Source organism: Scophthalmus maximus, chromosome 11 (assembly GCF_022379125.1).
Source record: "Scophthalmus maximus strain ysfricsl-2021 chromosome 11, ASM2237912v1, whole genome shotgun sequence".
NCBI classification, from domain to species: Eukaryota; Metazoa; Chordata; class Actinopteri; order Pleuronectiformes; family Scophthalmidae; genus Scophthalmus; species Scophthalmus maximus.
Genome location: NC_061525.1, coordinates 24,495,001 through 24,505,000, shown reverse-complemented (window position 1 = coordinate 24,505,000; position 10,000 = coordinate 24,495,001). Strand labels below are relative to the sequence as shown.

The following is a 10,000-nucleotide window of genomic DNA, read 5'->3' as shown; positions in this document are numbered from 1 at the left end:
CTCTCAGTCTTTGCGAGAGACAAACTGCACGTTGGTTATTCACAGGTTGTGGGTTCGACTCTGGAGAGTGTGACAATGACAGTTCTCTACAATCACAGTCGGCAGGAAAAATGTTTCATACAAAAGCTTTGTTGTTGAGAGGAAACAAAAGTTCATTGTGTTTGTGGTTTAAACCAGGTGTGTGTGTGTGTGTGTGTGTGTGTGTGTGTGTGTGTCTGTACATTCCCAACATAATTCACTGCTCCCTCTCATAAAACAACTCATCGTCTCTGTAATTTCATTTCCATCCATGAATTTGAGAAACACACATACACACACACACACACACACACACACACACACACACACTCATCTTCCCTCTAACAACAGCTAACACTGTGTGTTATTAGTCAGACAAAATGCATAAAAACATTAAGGGAATTTCCCAAACACACACACAGATTTACAGTCTTCTTGTCGTCAGCTGACGACAGTTTTACAGCTTCACCTCGTCGGTGCGACGTCCACTGAGGCGACACACAGACGAGTTCCATGTTGCTTTTTGTTTTTGCTCGTCCGAGGTTTTGTTCATGGTTTCGAAGGACGGGGGTATTTCATCGGGTTTCATCTCCAGGGCGACCGGTGGTAGAAACAACAGTGGATGTGGGCAGCCAGAGGTCAGAGGTCAGAGAAGTCCTCTGTTACATCATCCAAACATCCGACTGCTCCGCTGCTTCAAGACCTGATTACTGTAACTCTCAGTGAGCGGGGCCTTGAGACACACGGACACACTTAATCAGCTGTCAGTCGCTGTGGCATCGTGTGAGTGTGTGTGTGAGTGAGTGTGTGTGAGGAGCTGGTCAACAGTATTTGCACAGTGGAAGCAGCAGGAGACGACATTGTGAAATTGTGGAGCTATTTTGTGTTTGTGTGTCAGTGAGAGAAATAGAAACAGTGTTGGGTCTGCACACACACACACACACACACACACACACACACACACACACACACACACACACACACACACACGGCGCCTGTGTAACTCTCGTCTTCCCAGCTCCACTGGAGGTTTACACTCGCTGTCATTGTGTTTGTTCATCCTGGACCACTGTGTGTGTGTGTGTGTATCCATCCTGTGACAGTGTTAATGAATGGTCATGACCGTGTGTGTGTGTGTGTGTGTTCCATCTACATCTAACCTCGTTCTGCCTCCACCCTCCTGAAACACAATGAGTGTGTTTCCCTTTGTGGGTCAGTGTGGCCTCCGTCATTGTCTTGTCTCAGACAGACAGACACACAGTGAGCAGCAGCTACTGTGTGTGTGTGTGTGTGTGTGTGATCCTGGTTGAGCTGCTTGACTCTGGTGGGCCCAGTTCAGAGGCAGTTTCACATAGTAAGACGTATAAATGTCGACTCTGGTGGGACTCGAACCCACAACCTTTGAATCACCTCCATCAGTGTTGACACTAGAAGTCCAACGCGCTGTCCATTGCGCCACAGAGCCGTGAACATTAACATCACAGTGCCGCTAAACTTACAATGTCTCGTGTGGATCCGGGTTCTGATCATTTTTAGTATACATATATACATATATACATATATACATATATACATATATATATATATACACACATATGTATGTATGGTCAGCGCTGTCGCCTCACAGCAAGAAGGTTCTGGGTTGGTTCAACCCAACCAGGGCCTCTCTGTGTGGAGTTTGCATGTTCTCCGTGTGTGTGCGTTGGTTCTCTCCGGCTTCCTCCCACAGACCGAAGACATTGCAGACTGGGGTTATAGGTTAACTGGAGACTTTGTCAAACTGATGCTGTGTCTGAATTCATCCCCGTTCACACTCACAACGCAGCGAAGGACAGAGGAAGGAAGACACACGATGGTGTCCGAGGCTCTGTGGCACATTGGACTTCTAGATGTCATCAAAAGAAGACATGCAGAGGTTGTGAGCTCGAGTCCCACCAGAGGCCACTGACACTGTTCCTGCGGCGTGACACTAGTTCTTTGGATCGGGTCACTTGACGCGGTCACCACACCTGCAAACTCTTTTCGTGTAACTGACGAAGTGTAACAATATCAGGCCTCAGTCACTTTGCCTTTTTCATAAAGGTTCGATGACGGCATCTCTCGTGCGTTCTCACCGAACGCGGCGAGGATTATTGACGAACCATCCGGAATCATTGACAAATTTTTCGTTATACATATATCGTCCAATATGTATAGCTATAGAAAACCCCTCTACTCCCAAATATGAGTTCCATTTGAATAATATAATAATATATAGTCTGTGGTTGGATCCATATTTAATAGCGTGTATGAACGTGAGCGAGCGCGGCTGCTCTGCTTCACGTCACGTCCGGTCTCTCCACTTCCATGTGGACATAAAACCTGCGTCCACATGTCACTGTGCTGGATATGAACCACATCCCAGAAAATAAAAAATTATGAAGTAAGCGCAGGGATTTGAACCTGCAACCTGTGGACCTGCATCTGGTTACACACACACACACACACACACACACACACACACACACACACACACACACACACACACACACACACACACACACACACACACACACACACACACAACCCCCCATCTGACCCACATCTCCCAGACGTTTAGCAAACAGCTGCAGTAACACTGGTTCATGTACAATGGACTAATTGGGTCAACCTGTTTTACTGTATCACTTACTTTGACACACACACACACACACACACACACACAGAGCAGTCGAGAGAGGAGACCACATTCTTGTCTTTCAGCCAAACACGACATATGTCCTCCCTGTTCTTACTTCAGTCCTTCAGTGTGGACTGTGTCTCCTTGTGTCCTCGTCTCCTCTGTCAGACAAAGACATGTTCACTGCTTCTATGTTTTGATGCTGTTTTTAAGAAGAAGAGGAGGAAGAGAGAGGTTAGAGAGAGACAAGCTGTATATCGCCCCTGACTCACCATCTTGTCCTGTTTTCCTCCAGGTTTCTACTTCCTGTGACATCATCACACCATGCCTGAGGGGTCACGGCGTGGCAGCCAGCGATCGTCCAGTACCACAGGTAAAGAGCCTTTAGCAGCGAAAGAGCTTCCCTCAGGGGGAGGTGGAGACCAAACACGGAGCTTTTAGAGCAGGAACCACTGGACTCGTCCTGCAGCTTCTGGTGAGCGAGCAAACTGGTGGATGTGGTTTTCAAGCTGTTTCCGACGCAGCGTCTGTGTTCGTCTGATCCGGAGCTCAGTCGTGAGCACGGTGGCGTTGGACTTCTAGACGAGGACTGTTCCAGACATTCACAGGTTGTGGGTTTGAGTCCCACCAGAGTCGATCACTTTGAGCTGTAATGTCGGAGTGCGCCTGAATTGTCAAATTTGCTTTAGGGAAGTTTCCCTGAACTGTTTCCTCAGAACCTGATGATGTTCAGATTCTCTAAGTGCTGAAGAAAGGAGCTCCGATGTTTCCTCTCCTGTCTCCTTCATCAGAGACACTGGAGCTTCCTATGAGAGGAAGGAGAAACAGACCCACAATTCATTGCGGCAGCGACATTTAACGTGACGTCATGAACCAACGTAAACGATTCAATCAGAAGAAGAAGAAGAGTATGAATATGATCCAGATGTCAGTTACTGTACATATGAATCATAAAACACTGAAACAAGCTGATGGAGCCGCTGAGGTTTTTGTAGTTCATCTTCAGAAATGTGTCGTTTCACCACGACATCAACAACATGACGTCACACGACCACGTGGTTCAGTGTCAGAGTCAGATCCTCTTCTCATACGTGCTGTGAATCCTCCTCGACCTTGTGACCTCTTCCACTGAGGTCAGTCAGCAGGATGAAAAGCTTCTGAACAGATTTCCAGTCAACTTGGTTGAAGGAGGGAACGTGGATCACAAAAAGAATCCATAACATGTTGGTGTTGATCTGGACGAAGGGGGCGGAGCCAGGGATGTCTGATCTCTTTCTTAATCGTTGTTTGACCAAAGGTTTTTCACAGAGAATAATTCATGAAAACCACCAGGGACATTTTACTGACTGACTCTGTGATGAGAGATGATTTGGTTCTGACGTTGTTGTTGTTGGTCTCATGTTCTGGTGAAGTCAGAATCGTTGTTGTGAAGCTCGTTCACATTCAAACTTATTTTCTCAGGTTTTACTTTACAGTATTTTGAGTCAACTTTTCTGTGAGCTGTGACTTCCTGTCACCAAACGAGACACACACACACACACACACACACACACACACACACACACACACCCCAAGAGGCCCAGTTATGTTGTGTAATTACACACAGCTACCTTGCTGTTTTGTTGCTCTGCTGTTATATTTGCTTCCATACTTAGCATTCACGACACACGTACACACACACACACACACACACACACACACACACACACACACACACACACACACACACACACACACACACACACACATGCAGAAACATACAAAAACACATTCAATGTTTCTGCAGGCGATTATATTTCAGGCAAACACACACTGACTGCTGCATTCATGTAGACACACACCCCCCAATGTACTCTGTACAGGAAGTTGTCTGGTTTGTGGCGATTAAGTGCAGCACTAAACAATGTTGCTGCCTTGACACACACACACACACACACACACACACACAATAAAATGCCACAGCAGATCTGTTGATTATAACCATTGAAAAGAACAGAGCAGAAAATAGAGCGAACGCCCTCGATAAGGCTCCAGAGGAGCGACAGAACAGAAAGAGGAGGAGAAAGAGAGGAAGGGAGTGAGAGAGGAGAGAAGGGAAGAAGAGTGTTGATTGGCCGACTTGTGAGGCCAAACAGGGAGACGTGGCCTTGTGGACCGAAGAGAGGGTTGAATATTGAATATTGTTTGTGACAGTTATGGACGTGTGATGACGTCGTCGTCGGTCGAGTTCCACCATTTCAACAGCTGGTGTCAAGTTACCCCCTCGTCTTTAAACGTCTTTTCCTCTTCCCGTGTTCCTCTTCCCGTGTTCCTCTTCCCGTGTTCCTCTTCCCGTGTTCCTCTTCCCGTGTTCCTCTTCCCGTGTTCCTCTTCCCATGTTCCTCTTCCCGTGTTCCTCTTCCCGTGTTCCTCTTCCCATGTTCCTCTTCCCGTGTTCCTCTTCCCATGTTCCTCTTCCCGTGTTCCTCTTCCCATGTTCCTCTTCCCGTGTTCCTCTTCCTGTGTTCCTCTTCCCGTGTTCCTCTTCCCATGTTCCTCTTCCCGTGTTCCTCTTCCCATGTTCCTCTTCCCGTGTTCCTCTTCCCATGTTCCTCACCTCGTGTTTTCACCTCATGTTCTTCACCCTTGTGTTCCTCATCTCTTCATGTTCCTCTTCATGTTCCTCTTCATGTTCCTCACCTCTTCATGTTCCTCTTCATGTTCCTCACCTCTTCATGTTCCTCTTCATGTTCCTCTTCATGTTCCTCACCTCTTCATGTTCCTCTTCATGTTCCTCTTCATGTTCCTCTTCATGTTCCTCACCTCGTGTTCCTCACCTCTTCATGTTCCTCTTCATGTTCCTCACCTCTTCATGTTCCTCTTCATGTTCCTCACCTCGTGTTCCTCTTCATGTTCCTCTTCATGTTCCTCACCTCTTCATGTTCCTCTTCATGTTCCTCTTCATGTTCCTCTTCATGTTCCTCACCTCGTGTTCCTCACCTCTTCATGTTCCTCTTCATGTTCCTCACCTCTTCATGTTCCTCTTCATGTTCCTCACCTCGTGTTCCTCTTCATGTTCCTCTTCATGTTCCTCTTCATGTTCCTCTCCATGTTCCTCTTCATGTTCCTCTTCATGTTCCTGTTCATGTTCCTCTCCATGTTCCTCTCCATGTTCCTCTCCATGTTCCTCTCCATGTTCCTCTTCATGTTCCTCTTCATGTTCCTCTTCATGTTCCTCTCCATGTTCCTCTCCATGTTCCTGTTCATGTTCCTCTCCATGTTCCTCTCCATGTTCCTCTCCATGTTCCTCTTCATGTTCCTCTTCGTGTTCCTCTCCGTGTTCCTCTCCATGTTCCTCTTCATGTTCCTCTTCATGTTCCTCTTCATGTTCCTCTTCATGTTCCTCTTCATGTTCCTCTTCATGTTCCTCTTCATGTTCCTCTTCATGTTCCTGTTCATGTTCCTCTCCATGTTCCTCTCCATGTTCCTCTCCATGTTCCTCTTCGTGTTCCTCTCCGTGTTCCTCTCCATGTTCCTCTTCATGTTCCTCTTCATGTTCCTCTTCATGTTCCTCTTCATGTTCCTCTCCGTGTTCCTCTTCATGTTCCTCTTCATGTTCCTCTTCATGTTCCTCTTCATGTTCCTCTTCATGTTCCTCTTCATGTTCCTCTTCATGTTCCTGTTCATGTTCCTCTCCATGTTCCTCTCCATGTTCCTCTCCATGTTCCTCTTCATGTTCCTCTTCGTGTTCCTCTTCGTGTTCCTCTCCATGTTCCTCTTCATGTTCCTCTTCATGTTCGTCTCCATGTTCCTCTTCATTTTCCTCTCCATGTTCCACTTCGTGTTCCTCTTCGTGTTCCTCTCCATGTTCCTCTTCGTGTTCCTCTTCATGTTCCTCTCCATGTTCCTCTTCGTGTTCCTCTTCGTGTTCCTCTTCATGTTCCTCTCCATGTTCCTCTTCATGTTCCTCTTCATGTTCCTCTCCATGTTCCTCTTCATGTTCCTCTTCATGTTCCTGTTCATGTTCCTCTCCATGTTCCTCTTCATGTTTCTCACCTCTTCATGTTCCTGTTCATGTTCCTCACCTCTTCATGTTCCTCTTCATGTTCCTCTTCATGTTCCTCACCTCTTCATGTTCCTCTTCATGTTCCTCTTCATGTTCCTCACCTCTTCATGTTCCTCTTCATGTTCCTGTTCATGTTCCTCACCTCTTCATGTTCCTCTTCATGTTCCTGTTCATGTTCCTCACCTCTTCATGTTCCTCTTCATGTTCCTCTTCATGTTCCTCACCTCTTCATGTTCCTCACCTCGTGTTCCTCTTCATGTTCCTCACCTCTTCATGTTCCTCTTCATGTTCCTCTTCATGTTCCTCTTCATGTTCCTCTTCATGTTCCTCACCTCTTCATGTTCCTCTTCATGTTCCTCTTCATGTTCCTGTTCATGTTCCTCACCTCTTCATGTTCCTCTTCATGTTCCTCTTCATGTTCCTCACCTCTTCATGTTCCTCTTCATGTTCCTCTTCATGTTCCTGTTCATGTTCCTCACCTCTTCATGTTCCTCTTCATGTTCCTCTTCATGTTCCTCACCTCGTGTTCCTCACCTCTTCATGTTCCTCTTCATGTTCCTCTTCATGTTCCTCACCTCTTCATGTTCCTCTTCATGTTCCTCTTCATGTTCCTCACCTCTTCATGTTCCTGTTCATGTTCCTCTTCATGTTCCTCTTCATGATCCTCACCTCTTCATGTTCCTGTTCATGTTCCTCTTCATGTTCCTCTTCATGTTCCTCACCTCGTGTTCCTCTTCATGTTCCTCACCTCTTCATGTTCCTCTTCATGTTCCTCACCTCGTGTTCCTCTTCATGTTCCTCTTCATGTTCCTCTTCATGTTCCTCTCCATGTTCCTCTTCATGTTCCTCTTCATGTTCCTGTTCATGTTCCTCTCCATGTTCCTCTCCATGTTCCTCTCCATGTTCCTCTCCATGTTCCTCTTCATGTTCCTCTTCATGTTCCTCTTCATGTTCCTCTCCATGTTCCTCTCCATGTTCCTGTTCATGTTCCTCTCCATGTTCCTCTCCATGTTCCTCTCCATGTTCCTCTTCATGTTCCTCTTCATGTTCCTCTCCGTGTTCCTCTTCGTGTTCCTCTTCGTGTTCCTCTCCATGTTCCTCTTCATGTTCCTCTTCATGTTCGTCTCCATGTTCCTCTTCATTTTCCTCTCCATGTTCCACTTCGTGTTCCTCTTCGTGTTCCTCTCCATGTTCCTCTTCGTGTTCCTCTTCATGTTCCTCTCCATGTTCCTCTTCGTGTTCCTCTTCGTGTTCCTCTTCATGTTCCTCTCCATGTTCCTCTTCATGTTCCTCTTCATGTTCCTCTCCATGTTCCTCTTCATGTTCCTCTTCATGTTCCTGTTCATGTTCCTCTCCATGTTCCTCTTCATGTTTCTCACCTCTTCATGTTCCTGTTCATGTTCCTCACCTCTTCATGTTCCTCTTCATGTTCCTCTTCATGTTCCTCACCTCTTCATGTTCCTCTTCATGTTCCTCTTCATGTTCCTCACCTCTTCATGTTCCTCTTCATGTTCCTGTTCATGTTCCTCACCTCTTCATGTTCCTCTTCATGTTCCTGTTCATGTTCCTCACCTCTTCATGTTCCTCTTCATGTTCCTCTTCATGTTCCTCACCTCTTCATGTTCCTCACCTCGTGTTCCTCTTCATGTTCCTCACCTCTTCATGTTCCTCTTCATGTTCCTCTTCATGTTCCTCACCTCTTCATGTTCCTCTTCATGTTCCTCTTCATGTTCCTGTTCATGTTCCTCACCTCTTCATGTTCCTCTTCATGTTCCTCTTCATGTTCCTCACCTCTTCATGTTCCTCTTCATGTTCCTCTTCATGTTCCTGTTCATGTTCCTCACCTCTTCATGTTCCTCTTCATGTTCCTCTTCATGTTCCTCACCTCGTGTTCCTCACCTCTTCATGTTCCTCTTCATGTTCCTCTTCATGTTCCTCACCTCTTCATGTTCCTCTTCATGTTCCTCTTCATGTTCCTCACCTCTTCATGTTCCTGTTCATGTTCCTCTTCATGTTCCTCTTCATGATCCTCACCTCTTCATGTTCCTGTTCATGTTCCTCTTCATGTTCCTCTTCATGTTCCTCACCTCGTGTTCCTCTTCATGTTCCTCTTCATGTTCCTCACCTCTTCATGTTCCTGTTCATGTTCCTCTTCATGTTCCTCTTCATGTTCCTCACCTCTTCATGTTCCTGTTCATGTTCCTCTTCATGTTCCTCTTCATGTTCCTCACCTCTTCATGTTCCTGTTCATGTTCCTGTTCATGTTCCTCTTCATGTTCCTCTTCATGTTCCTCTTCATGTTCCTCACCTCTTCATGTTCCTGTTCATGTTCCTGTTCATGTTCCTCTTCATGTTCCTCACCTCTTCATGTTCCTGTTCATGTTCCTCTTCATGTTCCTGTTCATGTTCCTCACCTCTTCATGTTCCTCTTCATGTTCCTCAGCCCCCATTTTCTCAATAAGCTGCAGCGACTGCGACGTTTAAATCTGCTGCTCATTTCTAACAGCTCAGGTTTTCTGAACTAATGAATCCTGATTTAATCTTTTTCTGGTTCGTGCTGTTTTTACACTTCACCGTGCTGCAGGTCCGTGTGCCGCAGGTTTATGTCCGTGTGCCGCAGTTTGTGTCTCAAACAGGCTGCGATTTGTTCCTTTCTAAGAAACAGCCGACACGTTACATCACAGTCGAAGACATAATGACAGCGCGGAGCTGCTCTGTCATTACTGTCATCACACGGACACTGGAATCCATCCCACCGTGTAGTTTCACAGCGTGTACTTAAAGGGGAATTCCACCTTGAAATCACATTCACAGCTCAACACACAAATGTTCTGTCGTGAGTCTGATTCAAGTGTTTCTCATAAAATGGAGCTCTTGAAGCTGTGTCTCCTATTTGACACATTTATAACAAGTCCGTTTTCCGGCGTGGGATCATAAACTTCATTTATCTTATCTTTCTTTGTGTCTGTATTTGACCCGAGCTTCATGACGTCTGCGTGGACAAATCATATTAAGGGGGAAGTTCCAGTCATGAATGTGATGTGGTGTTAAGGGTTCATGTTCCTGTCAGAATTTACAACACTGGAACGTGGAAATGAGAAGTCGGCGTCGCGTTTGAAGATCCGACACGTGTCCGAGGACAGTGGACATAAAATAACTGGAGAAAAAAAACAGGCTGTTAGAGCAAAGAAAATGAACGAACACGATGGAGGAGTTCCTCATGGAACGATCTGGGGCTCCTGAATGTTTTTCAATCTGATGAGCTATAGGACAAAACT

The 10,000-nt window shown here is 46.1% G+C and overlaps 1 protein-coding gene and 1 non-coding gene across 4 annotated transcripts in view; one reads left to right on the top strand and one right to left on the bottom strand.

The window, feature by feature from the left end:
* Positions 1-10,000, top strand: part of plekhg2 (pleckstrin homology domain containing, family G (with RhoGef domain) member 2) — a 61,827-nt gene that overhangs the window by 3,703 nt on the left and 48,124 nt on the right. For all 3 annotated transcript variants that reach the window (XM_047335464.1, XM_047335463.1, XM_047335466.1), the window contains exon 2: positions 2,973-3,050. In XM_047335464.1, the coding sequence (XP_047191420.1) occupies positions 3,002-3,050 (49 nt within the window). In that variant the 5' untranslated portion in view covers positions 2,973-3,001. The remainder of the gene's footprint in view (positions 1-2,972; positions 3,051-10,000) is intronic.
* trnar-ucu lies at positions 1,390-1,483 on the bottom strand. The gene is made up of 2 exons: positions 1,447-1,483; positions 1,390-1,425 (listed from the first exon to the last, which is right to left on the bottom strand). It is a non-coding gene; the product is annotated as a tRNA-Arg (tRNA).